At 33.8% G+C, this 23,458-nt stretch overlaps 1 protein-coding gene and 1 long non-coding RNA gene across 2 annotated transcripts; one reads left to right on the forward strand and one right to left on the reverse strand.

The window, feature by feature from the left end:
• Positions 1-3,401: 3,401 nt before the first annotated feature.
• Positions 3,402-3,965, reverse strand: LOC127867874 (uncharacterized). Its single transcript, XR_008043776.1, has 2 exons — positions 3,876-3,965; positions 3,402-3,610 (listed from the first exon to the last, which is right to left on the reverse strand). It is a non-coding gene; the product is annotated as an uncharacterized LOC127867874 (long non-coding RNA).
• Positions 3,966-12,558: 8,593 nt separating this feature from the next.
• On the forward strand, positions 12,559-22,727 carry LOC127866040 (beta-1,4-N-acetylgalactosaminyltransferase bre-4-like). The gene is made up of 5 exons (XM_052406286.1): positions 12,559-12,874; positions 14,048-14,086; positions 19,547-19,779; positions 21,246-21,433; positions 22,601-22,727. The coding sequence occupies exons 1-5, from the start codon at positions 12,559-12,561 to the stop codon at positions 22,725-22,727; spliced, it is 903 nt and encodes a 300-aa protein (XP_052262246.1).
• The last annotated feature ends 731 nt before the right edge of the window (positions 22,728-23,458 follow it).

Here is a 23,458-nt window from a genome sequence, read left to right on the forward strand (position 1 = left end):
GGAGATCGTCCTGAGAAAATGCATTCGAAATAATTACCTTCCCATGGCTCTGTAGTTTATAATTGACACTTGTGGCGCATAATTGTAAGTTCCGTATTTTCCAAGTTCTTCTAGCGGGATTACTATAATCAAATATAACAGTGTCATCGTAAATGTCACGTGAAAACCCCACAATAGTAACCTTTATACAAGGGTTTATAATGCTAATGACACATTTAATAAAAGAGTATTACCAAATCAAAAATACTTGAATAATAGACTGAAAAAAATTATCAGGAAATATATTGTTGTGTTCTTATCTTTTATTAAAGACACAAGACATATAACAATACATATACCTATAGATACAATTCAAGAAACTACGTGCAATACGCCGTTAAACATAAAACAATGAATAAACCTAGGGCTGTGTCTTGGAACTATCCATGCAAATTATGTTTGGTTAAAGGATTGCCAACTCTCAAGCTAGGCCCAGCAAACATTACTGTAAAGTAAAGGAATACCTTTGAAAACAGAGAAAAATATTACATAAAAATATTAACCAAAAACGATAATTTCTGGATTTTACGTGTTATTCACAGGTAATCGTTCGTTTATAAATTTAAATCGCATAAATTGCATCACCGAGTACAACCGAAATCGCAACTAGCCACATTATACTCTGCAACTGTAGACATATCTTCATTGACAATTATGAAATAAAGAAGTAAAAACATAATGAACTTGTTATTTTTTTGTTCCGTTATACACATTCTGCATTGATACTCAAAATCACATGTATTTCAAATTTAACAATAAAAAATGAGAGAAAGACAAATCAAACACCAACCAGTAACACGAACTTTCTTAAATGGATTTTCAAATTCTATCTTTGCTTTGAGCATTGTCAAACTTCTAAGGAGTACCCTATATATTCATAATGCGGACAAGCTACGTAGAATTTGTCAAAATGGATTTCAAATATAGTTATGGGTAAATTCCACAAAATACCACATTAAACTACGACCGTGGCCTCTGAATACAAACATCTGAGTAGCGTATTTCGATCTTGTTAGCCCAATGTGGCCTTTTCATGTTTAATAGTTTTGGTATATATATTTTATTTATTCCAGTCTCATCCATATACACATATTCACAGATACATTGTATATGTGTATACAGCCATTCTATAAGAATTATAAGAGACTATAAAACATTAAAACATACTAAAACACACATCATAATAGTTGAAAGTAAGATTATGCTAAGAAACATAGCCAGTGATCAACAATCTAGCAGAGCATCTTGAAATCTAGATATATTGGTTTAATAAAACCGCAACAACTAATGTATAGTATGGCTAATAAAAATATAACAGTAACACTAAAACTTGTTATTTAAACAAGTATGTCAAGTCAATTTATACCATCTATTTTAAATCTAGAAATCAAACAGTGGCCATGTTTTATATAGATGTAAAATATATATTTACAATAAAAATCTTATCATTATTAAAATATCTACCCACTAAAATGTTTACTATATAACGTGTTATTTCTCAATTTTAATATATCACAGCAGGTTTTTTCGAGGACCCTAACACTGTCTGGGTGAGTAAACATGAATACAAATTTAGCATTATCATTCATATCTTGAAAACCAGAGTCTAAAAACTGAGCTTTCTGGTAAATAACATTTCGTATTTGATTATATATGCATGCATTTCCGTCTCTACTAAGTCCTTACAAAAAGGACATGTTCTTTCAGACACTGGTAAGTTAATGTAACGACCTGTTTCAATTGTAAGTGGTGCTACACCACATCTAAATTTAGACAATGCAGACCTATGACAGAATGGCATTTGTAGTTTACAATAAAGTTCCGTATCATAACTATTCTTAAATAATCTATATGTTCTGAGATTATTATTGTTTGAGCCATTTACACCCGAGTCTCTATTCAAATCAGTTTGGCACTGAGCTATATGACTATTAATTAGTGCTGTACATACATCATCTAACATCTTATTTTTATCAAAAGGTAGCATTAAATACATATTCAAATCCATAGAACATAGCTTATCTTTTACAATGAAAGGCCAATTTTTACATCTAGCATTCCCTTTATCTACTGACCAGTTAAATATTTTCTTATTTGTCCTACTATCATTATACAATAAACATCTATGCCAATTGTTAAAAACAGACTTCCACTGATCTATAATAATTGGTTTCCAACCCATATCACCTTGCACCGCAACATTGGGTGTATATTTACCAATACCAAGGTAGAACCTCATAGCTCTTTGGTGAATAGCATTTATACATGAAAAGGTTCGAACACCCCACACGGACGAAGCATATGTTATAACTGGTACAACACAAGAATTGTATAGCTTTGTATATACATCATAGGGTAGACCACCGACTGATTTGTACTAGCAATAAGTAGCCCTAAGGAACGACCAGCACACTGAGCTACCATCTTAGCTGTAATATTATAATCTAGATGTTCGGTCAGGGTTAAACCAAGATACATATATTTACTAGCATATTCAATTTTACAATCTCCACAACTAAAAACAAAGTTTGACCTTGGAAATGAATTTGGTGTAAAGTGTACTACATTACTTTTACTAAAATTAATGCCATTTTATTTCTCACACACCATGTATTTAGCATTGTTAAAATACCTTGCAAATCGTTCTCATTCTTAGCAATCAGTACAATGTCATCAGCGTATAATAATATGCAAATATTTTCATCGTCAATTTCAATCCCTTTATGCAATTTTTTTAACATAGCAAGGTCATTAATAAACAAATTAAAAAGTATCGTAGACAACGAACATCCTTGTCTCACTCCAGTATTCACATTAAACCAATCAGTACACATACTATTTACTCGTACACAAGCTGATACATCTTTATAAAGGGCCCTAACCAAGAGAGCATCTTGGTTGACATGCCACATTCATCTAGCTTACGCCTAAGAATAGGTCTATTAACAGAGTCGAACGCTTTACGAAAATCGATGAATGCACAAAATGTAGATTGTTTGTTCTTTTTCCTTGTATCAATTATCCTCCAATTACCGTAAGTCGACCGGTTAAGGAAACAAGTAAAAGAATTTCTGAATTTAGGCAACAAAATGCAGCAATATACTATTTACCTTCAGAGATTTATTTAATTCCCGTTAAATCAATGTCAAAAATGATTATTTACAGCATGTTTTACTACGCAAAGCCGATAGTTTCATACACACTACAAGAACATTTACTCCGCGCGTTGTTTACCTTAAGTCGATACGTCACATCCGGGAAAGGGACAGCACTCTAGTGGTAATGGATTAGGCCAACTTAACTTAAAACATCGCTTCTTTGAACAATTTTAACAAGAACTAAAACAGTAAATATATATTAAATATGTTTTCAATATTTTATAAATACAATTGAACATGTTTCTTTCACTTTTCTTAAGAACAATTTTCACTCTTCTTTAGCACAGCATGGGCACATAAATGTTGCACCTCTTCTGATGACTTTAATTTCTGTACAAAATGACAGGTGTACCCAGTGGTTGCAGGCTCTATTGTCACACTGTGCCCATTTTACAAAATTGTTTGAGATAAGCCTGAAAAGAAAACAAGTAAAAAAAATCACCATTAAGAAGAGGTCTGAAAACCAATTTAATAAAAAAAGCTTTGCCTTAAATTTACTACGATTTACTACTACTATTTTCCGATATGAAGCGCTGTCAATGAAAGTGTTATGTTAAGATCGTCTGCTTTACATTTCAATGTTTGTGGGAATTTAATAAATAGGACCAATAAAATGTATGGGATATAGTTAAATTTGTGTAATTTTAGTTAAATTTTTATTTTGAAATGCAATTTTACCTGTTTTTTCCTCATTTTGTTTTTATTTGTTTTTGTTTATAAGCGTAGTTATGTCACTTCATCGAAATACTCGGAGCGCTTGCGTGTGACGTCATCCAAATGGCCGCGTTTTTAATGTAAACAAAGTGGTCGAAATTAGGTCATGGTCGACTTACGGTAATCCTACGATATATTAGTGAGACTCGATATATGGTCGACAGTATTACGCTTTTTACAAAAACCATTCTGCTCGTCAACAATTAGACCATTACTTTCAGTCCACTTAACAATTCGTTCGTTTAAAATACTGCTGTACATCTTGTACATAGTAGGAGCAAGAGCTATCCCACGGTATGACATGGGGTCTTTGGGATCTTTTGAACCCGCCTTAGGAATATGGTTTATAATACTCTTTGACCAAACATGTGGTACCCAACCGGTTTGAAAACAAACATTGAAAATACTATGTAAAACTATTAAACAAACATCATTTTTTTAAACTTCTGTATGAATACAGTCAATTCCAGATGCCTTTCCTAATTTAGCCTTTTCTACAGCTTTAACAACTTCAAATATACTTATATCAGCATCTAAATAAATCAACATTGTAAACAGAGTTGGTTCTTAAATGTGAATTATCAACATCATTTAAATCTGTGATACTATTACTATTAAGTAGTGAACTGAAATCAGTTTTCCATTTATTCAATACAAGCTTAACATCATTGGATAAACTACCATCATCTAAAACTATCTGCATTGGAATACATTTTTTACGATATGAGCCGATACCAGTTTTACCAATAGTTTTCCAAAATTGATTATCATTATTCTCTAAATCAGTTAAAATATCATTTTGTACTTTATATACATGAATTCTCTTGGAGCGTTGCACCAATCTTTCAAACAATTTACGCAAAACAGAGTATTCTTGTTTAAGAGTTATCTTAATAGCTCTATTATTACATTTCAACCACCTGTGCTCAGCCGCACATAGACTTTTCCAACTATCAGTTAATTCTTGGTTCCACCATGGTTTACGTCTGTTATTTAATTACTTTACATAATCGCTTGGGTAAATAGTTTTAAAACTCAACTTCCCATACATTTCAGCTTGAACAATTTTACACCAACCATCATAAGCAATATCAAGATCAGATTGTAACCTTAGACCCTGCTCAAGGTTATTAATAACTAGAAAGTTATCAGGAATACTCTTTAAATTAAATTTATCAAAAGCTGGAGCACATACTTCTGGTTCACTTGAGCTGGGAGTAGACTGCAATCGGATGTCAATATTCAAATTCCAATTTAACACAGATTGATCTGGTATATTCTAGGTAAAACATTTCTTACATCTATTTCATTAATAAGGTTTGACGTACGAATTACATTAAAGTCAGTAAAGTGATGCAAGTACTCATGGTTTACAAGATAATTGTCTTTTTACTGACAAAGATGTAAATTCATTTAATGAGTAGTTTCGTCCATTCAAAATACACATATTACAATCAATAAGGAACTGTATTAAATGGTCTCCATATGAATTTGTATTAAAATCAAAAACATTTCGTGGTTCAATATTATCCACTCCAGCAATAAAATCATCAATATAACAACACATCGGCTGTTAAAATCTCCGCAGACAAATAATAAACCCCTATTTTGATACCCATAACTATTTTGTAACAATTCGTTATAAAAAGTGGTCCAATCTGAATAACGAGAAGAGTTCTGAGGTGGAAGGTAACACACACATGTAAAAATATTAAAATTTTCTCTCTTGTGTTTAAATTCTAACCAGTAAATACCATCATCAGAATTATTTACTATTGTTACATCAAATTCTGACAAAAGACTATTTCTAATAAGAAAACCTACACTGCCAGAGCCATGCTTGGCATTTCAATGAATATCTTTTCTATTTTGTTTAAAAAATGTATAATTATCAACATCAATGCTTGCATTTCCTAGTAAATGTGTTTCAGCAATTCCAATTATATCATAATCAAGAAAAGTAATACAATTTTGTCTAAGAACATGATTATCTTAGGTATTGCATGAACTCCACCCACGAACATTCCAGAATCCATACTTAACCTAAAAATGTTTATCGTTATAGTATCTGTCATTTCTGTGACTTCCTGATCTGTCTTGGTATCTGTACTGTGCTGAAGAGGAATCCCGAGAGCCTCTATAATTTCTGCCTCTTCCTGTAAAAGAATCACGATGGTCTCTATTGTAACAACGATCACTATCTGAAAAAGAAAAGTTTCTATCATTTGTATGATTTTATGATATGCACCACTCGAATGGTCATTTTGCGAGTAATCAGACACTGAACTATGCTTATCACCATTTCTATAGGAACAACGGTATCGCGAATCAAATCACCACCTCTTGAAGATCGTTGGCTACTTTCGACTACCCAGTCTCCATGAAGCGAGATGTAACAACCATTTTCTTGTAACACATTTACTATAGTTTTCAAATTTCTGCTCATAGACCTCTCCTCGTTTGTCTGATCTTTGTAAATGAACACTTTGCCATAATTTTTGGCGTCTTTTAATTTGCGTTTAGCTTTCAGGATTATCTTCCTTTCTTCTGTTGCTTGAAGAGTAGCGATGACTATTCCATCACCGACATCACTAGACTTTCTGAAGGTGTTAAGAACAGTGAATGATTTGATTCCTAAGCCCTCACTAATCAGTGTGTTAACTTTAAAATTAAGGTTTTCGCCATCATGGAAGGGTAAGCCCTTTATCACAAAGTTACAGTCCCTTTTGTTGTCGTTACTGACTACAGAATGTACATTATTTTGTGTGACATCAGAAATTGAGTTAATTTTTGCTTCTATATCGGCGATATCCTGTCGAAAATCACGCTTTAAGTCTTGTATTTTATCATCACACTCTTTTCTGAGGTGTTTCATCTCGGTGTTCATACGTTTGTCAATCACACCAGCCAATGTATGCACTAATTTATTTTCTAGAGAATTTTCAAGTTTATCCATTCTACTGTAGATGTTGTCTGTTAGCAAATCTAGATTTCCAGATAAGCGTTGGACCATTTTCGTTGAATTTAAAATTTCATTTCTGAGCCCTGTGTCTCTGTTTTCAACATAATCATTCATTGTTGCACCCGTATTTACACTAATATTTTCACCACCAGATTGCACGGTTATTGTTTCTACATTTGGATTGAGGCTGTTTTAGCTGATGTGGGTGAGTGTTTTGTTACACCGATAGTTTTAGCTTTCTTTATAGCAGAATCACATACCTCAAAGTCACTGGTGGTTGGTTCAGATCTGTTTCTTTTTCTTCTAGGTGTACACACCTTACTAACAGCACAAGGTACCATAATTGCAGCAACATATTCCGAAGAAGATACAGTGTCAAGACTTGAAAGCACACTATCAGGGCAAGCATTCAAAAGCTCTTCCTTATTCAAGCTGTTCTTTTTATTTTCACTATTGAACATACTTTTTACACTGTCAGCCATAATGAACTATAGGTGGTTACAGATTAAGAGAGAACATATAAACACATGATGCCAATATCACATATGTCGTATTTAAGTCTTATTTAAGTCTATTTTGAGTACACTCGAGCTCCAGAGCACAGCAATTCAATATCAAAATATTTATCCGAAATCGATGGCTGTCCGGGTACTACTACACTCTTACACGAGTCTCCGCCAAAAGCCTAATTCGTTACCCAATTCGTCCTCCTGCTAGTAGAATGTAAAAACGTCATCAATAAAACGTTTATTTTCTATAATTGTTTTTTTTAAAAATACTTTTTTCAATTTGGCAGCCAGCCAGTTAGGTTGTAAACCACTCTGTGGTATGTGTCTTTAGATGTCAGTAAAAATGATCATAGTTCTAAAGTTGTCTATATAGTAATGGGGACGAATTATCTAATGTTATGGTCTAATTGTACGCCGTTATTTCAATGAATGTCGACATTTCTAAATATTTTATATTTGTGTTTAATATTTAGTCGACCAACTTTACAATATGAACTTACATTATATCACATAAAATTGCATGTCTAAATGTAATGTTGACGATCAAAAATAAAACATCGATTGCGGCATACATTTATATTGAAATTAAACAGCAGGAAATGCAACTTTTTAAATGATATTTTTCCTAGTTTGTTAATGCGTTTAATGAATTTCGAATATCCATGAGCAAGAACATATAATTAAAAACTGAATAATTCAACGCATTTACATTCACTATATAAAAGTTAGCAAATTAACAACACCAAAAGATGTTTGCAGAAGACTTTCAGAACGGTTGCCCTGAGCTGTTTTTCAAGAAGAAATCGTTTTCCAAACATGCTTTGCTGTTACGCACGATCCCATTAAAGGCATCATTGTTAGCATTCCAGTCAGAGAAATAAAGGAATTTAATCAAATGTCACGTGGGCTTTTCTTCAATCAATCACCGTCTCAGCTAACATTAGACGACTTCATGTTGTTAAGCCTTTGAGGAATAGCATTGGTTTTGTAATAAATATTATTTAGTTTGCTGAATTTCTTTTATAATTATGGTGTGTAATAAAGGCTGTTGTGAGAATAAAAACACTTAATTTAATAATGTATTTAAAATGTATAAAATACACAAATGATATTAACAAATGAGAAAAAGGTACGACGGCTTTTTAGACTATAAATTCTTGCACTAACAAATAAAATGAACTCTAGATCAAGACGATGACCCATCGCCAATATCATTTCGTGCGCTTGAAAGATTTTTGAGCAAACTCTGTTCAGATAACTGTGAATATCATAGCCAGCTGTAATTGTTCGGTCTAAGACCTACAGATAGAATTGCTATCGATTCTGGTTTTGGAAGAAGCCTTTGCGACTCTCTGAAGCAAGAACACCTTTATTTGGAAATGTTATTTAATTCACTGAGCATGAGGTCTGAATCGTATTGGCAATTTGCTTGACAGTTTATGGACATATGAGACGACCGCACGTCCATATAGAAAACTGATTGTTTCGTATGTGTTTTGTAATGTTTGGAAATAAACACGTCCTATAATGAAGTATGGTAACTACCAATTTTCGATTTCATAAAAATAAGGCTGGACATGGATTAACAATTATCTGGCGTCATTCAATGTATTAAAAAGGTTGCAGATTTTCTGCCATTTGCTAAGGATAAGCATATGTAAATGTAAGTACATTTTTATGATTTGTACAAATAAGAATATGACAAATAGTTTACGTATCCATACAAATGCTGTTTCGGTACCTTTAATTTCTGTACATGAGTAAGAACAATATTAAAACTTATGGCATGCCGATACGGTGTCAATATCCAAATGTCTATATTGAGTATAGAATAACTGCCGTGTAGAATTGTTGAACACGATTCAATATGTGGACGGAAAAAGGGACAAATGGTCCGTGCACTGTGAAAAGGGGGTTTAATGCATGTGCGTAAAGTATCGCAGTCCGCACAGGCTGATCAGGGACGCCACTTCACGCTTTTCTGTTTTTCGTTTAAAAGAAGGCTTTTCTTTGCCAAAAATTAAGTTTAGGCGGAAAGTGTCGTCCGCACAGGCTAATCTGGGGAGACACTTTACGTACATGCATTAAACCCCCATTTCACAGAGCACGGTTCAAATGTTTACAATGATATGAAAACGAGGTTTAAATTTGTACGCATATGTCTTGTGTTAATGATTGAATGAAACGATTTGGCAGAGATAGCGTTTATGTGCAAGGCTTGTTGTTGTGTATGCGTTATACTCCATCGAGCAGAGAACATTCCCGAAAACGGGTATTACACTTTCTGTTATAAATACTACTGAAGGAATGGTACCACAATCATACAATGGTCGTTTAATATAAGTTGAGCAACATCAAAGTCATTTCAGATCTGCCGTTGCGTGTTTTTTGTCATATAGCTTCTTACATTTCATGCTGAAATTGTATGAGATTCATATGTGTCTCTTGAAAATTTAATAATATTTGTGTTATACTCAATGCATATAAACATCGTGCATATTCTTGCACTCATTTAACCACGATATGAATGAACGTGTAACTGTTACATTTGTATCAATATTATATAGACGCATAAATAATGGTTATCGATGCCAAACTTATCCAACATATCGTCGCGTGCTATAGTGCTCTAACTACCATTTTCATTTTTTGGAGAAAAACGCATGTGAAGGTTCAACCTTTATTTTCTCACTTATTTATGCACGTATGTGGAAAAAAATATACCGGAGTGTTTATCAGCAAACGGAGAATATGAATATAATTAAATATTAACTTTAGTAAATTATATGTTAATGTTATTTGCAATTTTATGTATGGAGATAGAGCATTCTGGTAAAAAAAATAAAAGTCGTTAATGCTGAACTGCTCTATCGGGTCATAGAGCATTTTATCCGTTACGGTTCTGGACATTTATTCATTGACCGTCATGGAGATGGAGCATTACAGTTCTGAAATGAAACTCTGTCACGTGATTTAAATTCTGGTAATTGAAAGGCTAATTTGAGCGTGAATTCTACTTTGCTCGCAGTCCCGGAGATGGTGCAGAACAGCATTCACCCGATTACGTCATATTAAAGATCTCGTTCTCACGAACACACCGATATAAAAAATTCATTTTTGAAAAAAATTGAGATATAGCACAATAGCAATTAAGCGACGATATTATTCTTTTTCGGTATAAAAAATATTCATAACCACATATAATATGTGAGAAGAAACGCGTTATCTAGAGCACAATTGTTTTTGATTGCACTGTTTTTGGATAAGTTTAGCAATAACGAGATAAAAGAAAAGACACTATAAAACCGTATATAATCGTTTGTTTATTTATATCCGGTAAATTTAATTGTGTATTGTTATTTATTTGATGTGCCCTTTGTATACTCCTATTAATTGAGACTTGAGAAACACAAATGCATACAAAATGCATCGATGGTGATTTATACGCATACCTCATCCGAGGAAACTAATTGTAATGTTACCAGTAAAGCATTGTAAAGCGTATATCTTTTTTGCCGAAAAAAGTAACACACACAGAGCTCGCCCTAAGTCTTCCATAATTTACTTTAGGTTCATCACAGCCTAATGTATACGGGTAAGACGTATGAAGGATTATGGGCATTTTTAAGAAAATTGGCACCTAACAAAAAATCAATTATTGGGCGAATGCAATAGTGATATATTTGCAACAATAACAATGTCTACTGTAATCATTAGCATACCATAAAGACACAAGAAATAAGTAATGCATATGTATAACAAAACCCCGGAAGCATTGTCCAAACATAAATTAGTGTTACCATCCGAGAGTCTTTCATAAAGTAAATATTAAGGGAACAATAACTTATAACATAACTTATAACATTCTTAACCATTCAAACATCATAACTAACATGATTACGATTTTGCCAATGTATTCTAATCAAATTGGCTTCAAGGATAGGAGAACCTGAAACTTCGACCAGATGTAGCAACTTAAAAGAAAGTGTATACATTTGAAACTTAGCAACTGACACGGTAACATACAAATGCACCATTAAGGAATCACACAAGCTATCAGGCCTGGCGAGAAATCAAACGCCGGCATTATTCCGACTGATCACGCCTTCCGACTAAAACAATGCACACAATTAATGGCAAAACATAAATGTAAACGTGTGCCGGGAAGAAAACGTTACTATTTCATTAGATGTACAAATGCAAACATGACTATCTGCTGAGTCCATGACTTGAATCAATACTGTATTTAATGGTGCTAGTTTAATGTACATTTTCAGCCAATATCAGTGAATTGATATTTAAGATCGAATATAGGCTTAAAAGCGGTTTCAATACCAAAGAACTAAACTGCATCCGTTTGTCGTACCTATCAAACATAAAACGTCTCATGTGAGAGTTTGAAGCTGATATTGCACGAATAAAAGAACCTTTACAACTGTTAGGAAATACAACATGGAATGGTCAATGTAACGCACTTTGGGTTTAAACCGTTTCAAAGATAAGCGATCCGCACAAGAATTTTTTTTGACTGATATTTCGAACTTATGTACTCGATAAAGATTCAAATCGGCACATTTAAGCTCATAATTTTCAAATTTTATCCGGCATTGTTATCAATTGAATGTGCTTCCCTGACAGTAGTTCATAGGTTCGAAATCTGTCTCGAATGGGTTACCAATATGTATCGCCTTCATGTTTTTACTATAAGATCAAACTTTCAAAGGGTTCACACATCCTTCGTTTTCTCAGTTTTCTATTATCTAAAACTTCGAAACGTAGTCACGTGTGATGACGAATTATTTCCATGCCAAAATTTACGTCTTATTGTATTTCATTCTACGAATTGATCATTAATGTTTGAAAGCTGAGTGACTTAACATTTAACTACCGTAATTTAGTCGTTATAAGTCCTTCAACTGTTTATCACCTGAAATGTGTTACGTTAACCATTGTTTGTATTTTGTTATACAGGAAAAAGCAATAAACGGAGAGCGGCAGAAATATGTTTGCGAACGAATTATTTGGCGATTTATATGATGGTTTCAATGTATGATCTACAACATAGGATCTTTGTATGATCTTTTCCGTCGTGAAGTTGTGTTTGGCAATGCAGTACAGAACTGAATGCAAAACAAGTTCACGGAAAATACTACGTAATCATGTGGATTGAAAAAGCATGTTTGAACGTAAGGACCTTCTTAAGGCTTCCTTTCTATTTTTGGTGATATTCGTCGTCATGGTTACGCTGTCGCAGATTCTGGTCGTTCATAAACGTAACCATGGTAATACGAAGTCACGTGACCGCCAGAAAATGAAAGCAATTATCAGTCAGATCGAGGCTATCATTTCTGGCATGATGAGACCGGATTTTATCCCGATGGATAAACACACAGAAGTCCTAAAAGCGATTAAATACGCCGCTAAAATAAAACGTCAACTTGATAAAGCTTCGTCTATGCAACGAAAGACGATGCGCGTCAAACTTCTAAGAAGTGAGGTACCTCCCACGAGCAAACCAGCCGTTGTGAATACGGATGTATGGAATTTAGACAGAAAAACGCGTTATCTGCAATTTAGTGATATGAAACCTTCTGATATTCACTAAATAAGTCAAAGGGATGATGCCACGAATTTAGAGAGTGCCTTAACTTACGGTGGAGGATCTAAACTGACAAGTACCGTTATGGGAGCATTGCCGACACATATATGTCGACCTCTACCAGAAAATATGGGTATGTGTTGGTGTGTAAGTACTTAAGACAAGATGCATTTTTGTGCACATGCTCATTTGTTTAATCCTTAATTACCACTCTGAGAAGTTTTGTTAGACTTGCTTAATGCCCTAGATTTTGCAATTTAAATATGCCATTTAAAAATGTTGATCTAATTGTTAACAATATCCAACGGCTTTGCTCTATGTATTTATTCATAGGCTCCGCTTCTTGCAGTCAGAATTCCAACACATTAAATAACAATTGTAGTATCTGCTGTTTCATCCGCATTTCGGAATGGTTGCATTAAAATAGCTCTCACCTGTCAGTACGGGTTGAGAACGTTTACTCAAAATGGCGGCTTTGTTTTTGATGTTGATTGTTCATGAACCAAAGGCAAATTTCATTCTCTCGTTTTCTTCTTCGATAAGTAGATAATCCAAGTAATCGATCTAAGCCAAATTATCATTACTGAGCGCCCGTTCTTATACTAGCAACTGATATTTGCCGTTCTTGAAAAAGGGGTATGACCGTATTAGTAATGAAATGAAAACTCTCGATGGACGTTATTTTGCTGGACTTAAAATCGACTGAATATTGAGTTCATTATTTACAAAAAAACTCACTTAACCATGTATGGATTACTTTGGAACATTAACATTTTAATACTTTTTTGATAATCGTTTTGAATGCAGATGATGTATTTGTATTTGGTTTTTACATTTCACCAAAATAACTTGCGTTCTGAGCACAGTGAACTTATAAGAACAATAAAACACAATTTAAGTAGATTACAAAAACACGAAACAAACCTTAAACTGTCAAACGAGATAAAGGTCTACTTCAGCATACGGAGTAATACCCAGTTATCAAACTTTGTATGTAAGAGGCGAACAAACCTTCATATGTTTGACAATTTCTAATAAAGATAAGGGTAGCTTTGTATATTTGCAGAGAAGTTGTTTAGAGTGTGGTGTGGTTCAGAGAAGTGGGGTAGGGGTGGGTGTCCTTTTTATGGCAAGGAACCAATAGCCAGACAGTACGATACAAAACACATGTAATAGACGTGACACGGCAATACATAATACACACTATAACATGACTACAACGGGGATCACAGCCTCGGTTATTGCTTTATTTGATATTAATTGACGATAAATCTATTAAATGTAAATCATATAAATGAAGTTAGAAACCATTAGATGTCCATTGTGTATGAGCTAAATTTCCTAAATATACACTATTTAAATGCTATCTATCTTTTGCTTACCACATGTTATCGATTCACACAGCTAAAGTATCATGTACACAATCATTACATACACATGGTTTCACAAGTGTTTCATCAGAACGCTATCAATTCCATGACCATTACCACATCAAAACGTGAAAACGTATCTTTAAAGTATCGAAAATTATATATTCTGAAATGATAAAGTGAAAATATATCGTTGATTCTTCTGCTGCGTCCGAGGTGTTTTGAACTTATTCAAATTGCCTACGATTGTTTCTGTTGTATTCTCCTTTTTGTGCTATAAACATCATCTATAGACAATATTTGCATGCTGTGAATTACTTTTATATACTTGTAGTTTAATACACAGAATTATAAACAATAATTCGATATACAGCCGAATTTCATCTCACTGCCAAATGTATTTATCATATGATTGTATTTCGCCAAGAGCATGAATCGCTGATTATGCGAATATATAAATCGTTATCAAAGTCGTCCAAGTGCGTGTTTACTAGGAACACAAGTTACGACCTTAAAAAGTGAAGCATTTTGTTAAAATAAAAAAAAAATAGGACCTGTTACGTGAATGAATAAAAGTAACAGTGGAAAGGGCTTAATCGTTTCTTTGAAGAACGTAATAAGCAAGACAAAATGGTATGCGTCGTTAATGTATTTCTTTTGTTATAATTTAAAGTAAAGGAATCACTAATACGTCTACAGTGAGAGTACTCGTGAACAATAGTCAGATCCTATATATAATATTGTAACACTCTTGTATATTACAAGGTCAGATTCGTAAGTGGTGCAATGTCTAAATCATGGATTAAACGGTGTCAATATCACTATTTCGTGGTCATATTCCTGGTCTCCGTTACGTTGATAGTATTCTTAAGTATCATAGGCCAATATAATGTGAATATGTTAATCAATGTATCCAGAGGAAACCACAGCTTTGGTAACTCCTCCGGCAAAATAGCGATGTCGTTAAATAACTTGACATTCAGATTTGCCTTAAACATGACAATTTAAACAAAAGTTGACATTGTGGATGGTTTTCAGAACTATACTCTTTGTAACGAGTCATCGAGGTTTTTAGGTGAGTACAGTATAATTTGAGATTATAAACAGTCTTACATGTCGTCAGGTTACGCGTGGTCAAATGAATTTATCTTTGATTTAGTTTACGTTTGCAATGTTTGATGTCATTGTTCAATCAAACTTCGATCCTTACTTGTCCATTCCAGTGAATTGTTGGAAAGATAAGGCCACACACTTGTATAACAAAAACTGTTTTCCATTAATTTATTTATTTGTAACTCGAAGTATTTACCTTACAAATAACACTATGGTCTTGCCGGCATGGAGGTTACCATTTTAATCATGAATACAAGGGGGGGGGGGGAGGGGCAAAAAATGTGAGATTAGACAACGCTCAAACAAAGAACGGCAAGAATTGCTATTTGTTCTTATTTCTTATAAATATACCTTTAAATTGATAGCAACAAATATCATTGAAACTGTATTTTATAATGTATACGCATGAAGCATTCAAACGCTAGTGCTTATTATCGACCTGAATGCATTTAACCGTTGCGTCAAGACAGCTGGTTAAAGAAAGTCAAATTGCACCCTTAAGGTCATGGCGGCGTATGAAAGGTAACGACTTTAGATGGTTGGTCAGCTGATTATATCATCCTCATTTATACAAACGAACACCAAAACCAAAAACACTGATACTCGTTCAAAATGTACTATAATATACTGTTATTCAACAACAAACGCCAACAGGTTCAGATACACAATTTATTATTTATTAAATGCCAAGATTGGGATCATTTGTATAACACAGATTCCCCTAGGAACGGCGGGAATTTTAAGAAAATAGCGTCTATCCCCCTGAAAAATGAGAAGTGTGTTTATCAAAACTATGCCGATAAACAAAATAATTTGTTCTCCAACACTGGTACAGTAAATTACGCATGATCCTGTCGTCTTGGCCGTTCTATGTAGACTACCTGGCAGATTGACGGTGTCCCGCACGCTGCAAAGTCCCAGCCATGATGATGTAGGTTTTTAAGGAAGGTTGTAAAACTCGACAACACTGGAATATAGCACAAATCTGGCAAGCATCGCGTTACAATAAGTAAATAAGTGGGCGGTAGGGTGGACAACGTAGAATTGTGTTAGCCAGCGACTTACCCGGACATGCGACCAGCTCAAGAAAGATCGATTATGCACGAGGGCTATGCTTTTAATTAATGGACGATTCTAAATGTTACCGTAGACTGGATAGAATGGGTTGTGGCATAGAGGATTTTGGTTTCGGCGTTCCCTAATGAGAATAGCCTTTATGTCGAATAAGAATGTTTATTCTTGAGCGAATAAACATTATTTACACGTACATGTATCAGCGATAAAGATATATTGACTTTGTCACATTCTAATGCTACGGTCCTATGATTGCCATCGCCGATTGCTACACAATGCTTATGTCATTGAAACATTGTATCTGAAAAATGATTTTGTGTTAAATTGTCTGACGTTACTTATATCCTCGTGTATATTTACTGTTAACATTATTCGTTCAATTTAAATCGATATCTACTCGTCGATTGCTCGTGAAAAATATCCGTCAATACGTCCGATGAAATCTTAGAAAATAGGAACACATGTGGAATAAAAGACACCGTTGATTACAAAGAATAGACATACACAACGCATTATCCGCAAAGCATGATTGAAAATAAAGCCGATCTGAGAGTATAACACCTGCACCCGATTGTAAAAACGCTGGTTAAAGTTACCGCTCGGTAACATTCAAACCTTGGTAAGTTTGCGGTTATTCAGGTATATTAACCTTCAAGGTAACTCGATTGTATAAACACGATATACCGCAAAGTAACCTAACCGCGCATAGTGGAATTTAACCACCGGTAACTTTAACCAAAACATTCCCAGAATGCATTTTCTAATGACGTAATTTTCGCGCGAAGTGTCGCGCTTATAAACAGCGACATGTATTTTTTATCATATTCATTTACAAATGAATTCACAATAAAATAAAGTGTAAATTTTAACTATGAGTTCATCAAAATGACCAAGGACATATTGATAATGATGTCGGGATTTGCATCATTTAACGGAATCCCTAGTGCTTCCAAACTGCAAGAGAGTGCTTACAAAGACGTCTATTCTTCTAGTTGTTCTAGATGTAACATTAAAATTATACATGGTCGTCGTAACATGCTAGACTATTCTTCTAATTTGGCTTATGTTTACAATAAACTTTCTTACTTTCTTGTACAATAAGGGAATTTACCATAGACAAATAAAACATTGTTCAAGTTTAAATATATCTTTGTATGCAGAAATCTGCAAATGCAACCGAATTCACCAACGGCTATTATTTGTGTCGTGTTCTCAGAAAACTGGGCATAATGCATGTGCGTAAAGTGTCGTCCCAGATTAGCTTGTTAAGTTCGCACAGGCTTATCAGGGACGACTTTCCGCCAAAAATTGATTTTTGCTAAGAAGGGACTTCATTTTAACAAAAAATGTCATAAAAGCGGAAAGTGTCGTCCCTGATTAGCCTGTGCGAACTGCACCGGCTAATATGGGACGACACTGTAAGCACATGCATTATGCCCATTTTTCTCAGAACACGACACATTTGATAAACTGCTCCGGTTCATTTTAACAGCAGTAATGTACATAGAGTACATGACGTAGCGTGTGACGAAGAAGAAAGTTTTTTGAGTTCTCATTTGAATATAATGATATGATGGCATAAGGGTCTTTATTTAACTATGCTAAAATAATTATCAAAGACCCTAGATGCAAACTCGTCAATTATTGAATTAAATGGAATTATTTATGGATTTTAAAGAATTATTAAAGGTAAGATACTAGTTCGAACGTGTTTTGTTTTTTGTTTGTACTTTTGTTGTTCCCTGTTCTCGGAGAAATGATTTTAACATGGGCGCCATTGATGCATCGGATCACTCACGGCATACCCATAACAAAATATAAGAAACACGTTCTGTGCGTCCTTAAATTCGTCGTCCGAAGTCGGAATTCGTATTGCCCTGTAAATTAAGTCAAATAAAGAGTCAGTCGCTGCAATTTCTTGTTTACTCGTCGAAATTGTGAAGGTCGTCGATGGTTAGCTGTTATATTTTGTGTAAGTTAACTCTCGGTTACTTGTACTTACCCACCTAGGGAAGCGAGGTATGTTTTAACTGGGTTTTAACCGATCGGTATAACTAACCAAATTTTATACAAACGCTTACCGACCAGTAACCAACATGTTCCCGACTTTTAACCGCCTGTATGTGGTTAACCGCCGGTTTAACTGTTTATACAATCGAGTGAAGGTAATCAAAACTGATTATATAATATTATCAAACCCCATAAATATATATATTTAATAGAATTTGTGATCAAAATTCAGTGCCAGAAAAAATTAGGAGTAGGATTTATCACACCAATATGAAAAAGAGACGAAGCTCATCAGGCAACACATTCTCAAAAAATAAGCCTCACAAATATAAGACCTAGTTAAGGAAATATCGAACTTTCAATATAGTTATCAAGAAGGCAAATGTTCCGTTAATTGCATTTTTAATCCTTAACAGTATAATAAATTTACCACTTAACCGCTTTTTTTCTCGATCTCCAGTGAGTATGCTATGACACAATGAATCAAGCACTGTTATAGCAAAAACTTATATCACCAATCACAGGTGGTTAGCGTGTGGCTATGATATTAATTTAATTTAGGGGAAACAGCATTTTGAATGATAAATAATCATATTATAACGAGCAATAAACTTTTCTGAAAAAAAAATGTCACTATCAAATATATATATAACAAGGCATCCAACTCAAAATCAGCCGAAAACGGGGTACATCGCTTTGAACATCCATAACTTCATCAATACCTTGTTATATATATATTTGATAGTGAAATATGTTTTTTCAGAAAAGTTGATTTTTCGTTATAATATGATTATTTATCAATCAAAATGATGTTTTCACTAATTAATACCATAGCCGCACGCTAACCACCTGTGTCATCAATTATAATTCCTAAGATTGTCACCGCACTACGTGTAATCTTCACATCGGCTTAATCTAATGACAAAATTAGATCTCAGACCTCCCACTATAGTGTCCAGTTATTGAAACATTAACGCGGCTATTAATTATCTTTTCAGTGGGTTCACTTCGAACAGGCATTATCGACACCAAGAATTACACATTTTATAAGGAGTACAGTGACATCATTTCCGGTGGCGCATGGCAACCAAGCGAATGCGTCGCAAGGCAACGGGTCGCTATCGTCATTCCATTCAGGGACAGGCAAAAACATTTGGAGCAGTTGCAATATAATCTAATCCCCATATTAAAGCGCCAGCAGTTAAACTTTAGGTTCTTCGTTGTTGAACAGGTAGGTTATTAACATACTGTGAATTGAAATGAGTCATGAGTAAGTATTCACAACGAGTATTAGAGCTAAACGAAACCTCCTCTATATTCAAGTGTAAAGTTTTAACCAGGTTTAAAAGTATATAATTAAAAATATTGTATTGATGTAATGGAAAATGAAAAATATTGAAGGTATATTTAATAAATTAAACAATCTTGTTGTGAACACCGTAATTACTCGGACTCCATGTGTTTTTGGACACTTAAGCCAAAATTATTGTAGTTTATGACTCTCAGTTTTGGACAAATCGATTGTCCCGCATGATTAATGCCCCACAATTTTCTGACAATTTCATATAAGACAGTTACATAAATAATGTTGCCTCAGGCGCGGAAATTCATTATACACGCACTCATATAGTAGATAAAGTTTCACCCGCAAGCTGAATGTGATTATGCATCGTAAATGATCAATGTGAGATACCAATAAGTCTTGCATAAGTTGCGGTAACAGTTGTTGTTTTGTATCACATCAGGAACAACTGCCTACTATGAGTATACTTATAATATTGCTGTTGTTGGATCATAATACAGAACCTGAAACGCTTATCTCCGTACGTGGCGGACCATGTTTAACCATGGAATATCTTTATGTAAAACAAGATAAAAACTACTGGAATGTTTTAAACATTCATAACTAATTTAACTTGAAGCATTTCACTACGTGGTATCTTCTATCACACGCTTTTGTTTTGACAAGTATCGAAATACTTATGCATATAAAAACTTCGATGACATATGTCTATTTTAAGGGCCCTCAAAATTATCACCTCTGGGTATACGTATACATATATACAGTTTCGGACATAACTATATAATTAGAATATATAGTTAGAAAACTTCGTGTTAATACGGTATTTATTGTCCTGAAACTTCTCAGAATTATACATTCGTAATATATACGAATTGATTAATTACCAGCCGTTGTTATGAATGAAAAAGTATGTATTCATGAGTAAGTAGTTATATAAATGTGAATAATCATGAAGGAATATACACTGTCGAATATTAGACTTTCTTAACTTAATTTATGGGGAGGTATTATTATTGATTGTTAAGGTGGCATAAACTTTACCCTAATTTATATAGAAACGACCATACAAACGAATGAGCATATGTTAAGATTCTGGAATCAATTACAATGAGTCATAACCATAATTGCACACCATAAAACATATGATTTAGCGACAGTAATATGTAGGTCTTGAATATAGATTTTTGTTTTTATAAAAGGTTTGAAAAGCATGTCCCAAGAGCTTAAGTCACTGTTTCACATTTTCTCGACTGTCAGATGCACATATCTGTATTCGATACATACATAACCTTGCATTTATATACCCATTTTCTGTGATGTGCAATTAACGAAAATCATACACACAATTAATATTATAATTGAAAAATCAACGGCGATCACCGTACATATTTCAGAACGGGAACCACACTTTCAATAAAGGACGGATCATGAACGCGGCCTTCCTCGAGGCTCGAAAGTTTGACGACTTTGACTGTTTCGTCTTCCATGACGTGGACATGATGCCCGAGGATGACCGGAACATGTACACGTGCACGGACGCTGCGCGACACATGTCACCCGCTGTGGATAAATTCTTATATGTGTACACTAGCTCTTTGATATAAATTGTCCAAAATGACGCCATATTTTAATGTGGGAATATTTTTAAAATCTCTCATATAAATAAAATGTCTTATGTTCCGAGAGCTAATCTATTGCAATTATACTTAATTTGATTTAGGTTTACATAAATAGCGTTATAGGAAAAATAAAACTATTGATAAAACAAATGGTTTAAGTTTAAACATATCGTTTAATGACGGATACATGTAGATATAATTTAATTTGTGTCACACATCAATTTATGTGAATAATAAGCGGACTGTTAAGTAGTGCTGTCAATCAACTTTTGCCAAGTGTGCAATGTAACATTATAAAAAACCACCAAACAGATTAGCGCATATACTGCATTACATGTGCATTCAGAAATATGTCAGTTAATTTGATGGACGTCTCGACTTAAGCAACTGGTATTGTCAGCATAATATAAAGTGTTATCGCAAGTGTGCTATGTTTTTGTTAACAACTCATCAATTTGACGATAAAAACCTAATTGAGCCATTTATAATCCGTTCAAATAATACATTGCATCATGTATTAGTATTTATAATTAAATTAGTAAAAACTAAATTCAATTGTTAGTGAATAAACCTGTATCACTCTATTGAAGCGGGCAATGGACGTTTGAACCGTTTCATGTGTATTAAACAATTACAGTTACATTTAAGGCTATATGCCATATCGAATAAAACGCACTGACAATACATATAATATGCAAGATTTAAGTAATGTTATTATCTAGATGTAAGATGTGAACCAGAATGGCAGAATGCTAATTTTCAGCAGAACCATGAAAAGAAGCTAAATCTTTAAAAATGCATTTGCAAAATATATACAATGACAAAACGTCTTCGGAGATAAAGAGACATGTACACAATCATAACAGCAAAAGTTCAACAATAACATGTGTTGAGAAAATATACACACTGAATATATAAATGAGTAAACACAGGAGTTCAAAATTTAATTAATAATTTATTTTAAAGTAAGTTCAGATTAAACAAAATTATAATTTTATTTTAATGTAATTCAAAGAGAGATGTCTTGTCACTACTTGCAAATTATTGATATATCGTGTTGCTAAACAATAAATATTGTAAGTGTTATTTTACTTATAAAATAACGGATGTCGAATGCACTTCTTTTGCAGGCTCCCTTATACGCAGTTAGTGGGTGGGGTACTTAGCATGAAACCTGATGTTTTCATAGCAGTCAACGGATATTCCAACCTTTACTGGGGCTGGGGTGCAGAAGATGACGATATGGCCGCTCGGTAGGCATTGCATAACTCTTCTTCTTATTGTGTATTATAGTGTCAAAGAAATCATATTTACACATAGGCTCACTTGGATGTGCACCGTACATGCAAAAGTGTTCGTCTAGTATTTGTTTCTTTGCAAACATTTTAAAAACCTTAAACGTACATTTAAATATGCCTCTGGACAAACATATTCACTAATGGAAGTTTATCGACATAGTATAGTACATAAATGTATACAATCGTGTCGGTGCAACCAGTTTTCTTTAAAAAAGAAAACGGTACGGTACACACCATAAACTGTTAAACATAACAGGGTACATACATCTTACTTTAAATAAAATCGTTTATTGTTACATTAAAGAGATACATGCAATCTACCAGGTAATAATTTAGTAACATTTTAAAAGTTCTCGGATGTATTATTAATTAATTATGAGTTTCGTTTTAATTATGTAAAAGATACGTCAATTGTAAAATTGCACGAACATTAATAAAATACATACAGAAACTTTCAATGCTACGTAAAATATGCGCCTAAAATATTGCTGCTATGGAGGGCTTTGGTTCCTCTACAGAGGTCTTTTAAACTTCTGCATGTTTGCAGTACAACATAGTTAGCTTCGCGAGTCCAAATTAAATGCTTTTACCGTCATAGTGTTTTCTGGGTTTCATGAATGTTTAAATGGACAGTCAACTTGTACAGTACGATTGTTGAAATATATGTTTAATGTATGCATCGATTTGATT

This window comes from Dreissena polymorpha, chromosome 1 (assembly GCF_020536995.1).
Source record: "Dreissena polymorpha isolate Duluth1 chromosome 1, UMN_Dpol_1.0, whole genome shotgun sequence".
Lineage (NCBI taxonomy): Eukaryota > Metazoa > Mollusca > Bivalvia > Myida > Dreissenidae > Dreissena > Dreissena polymorpha.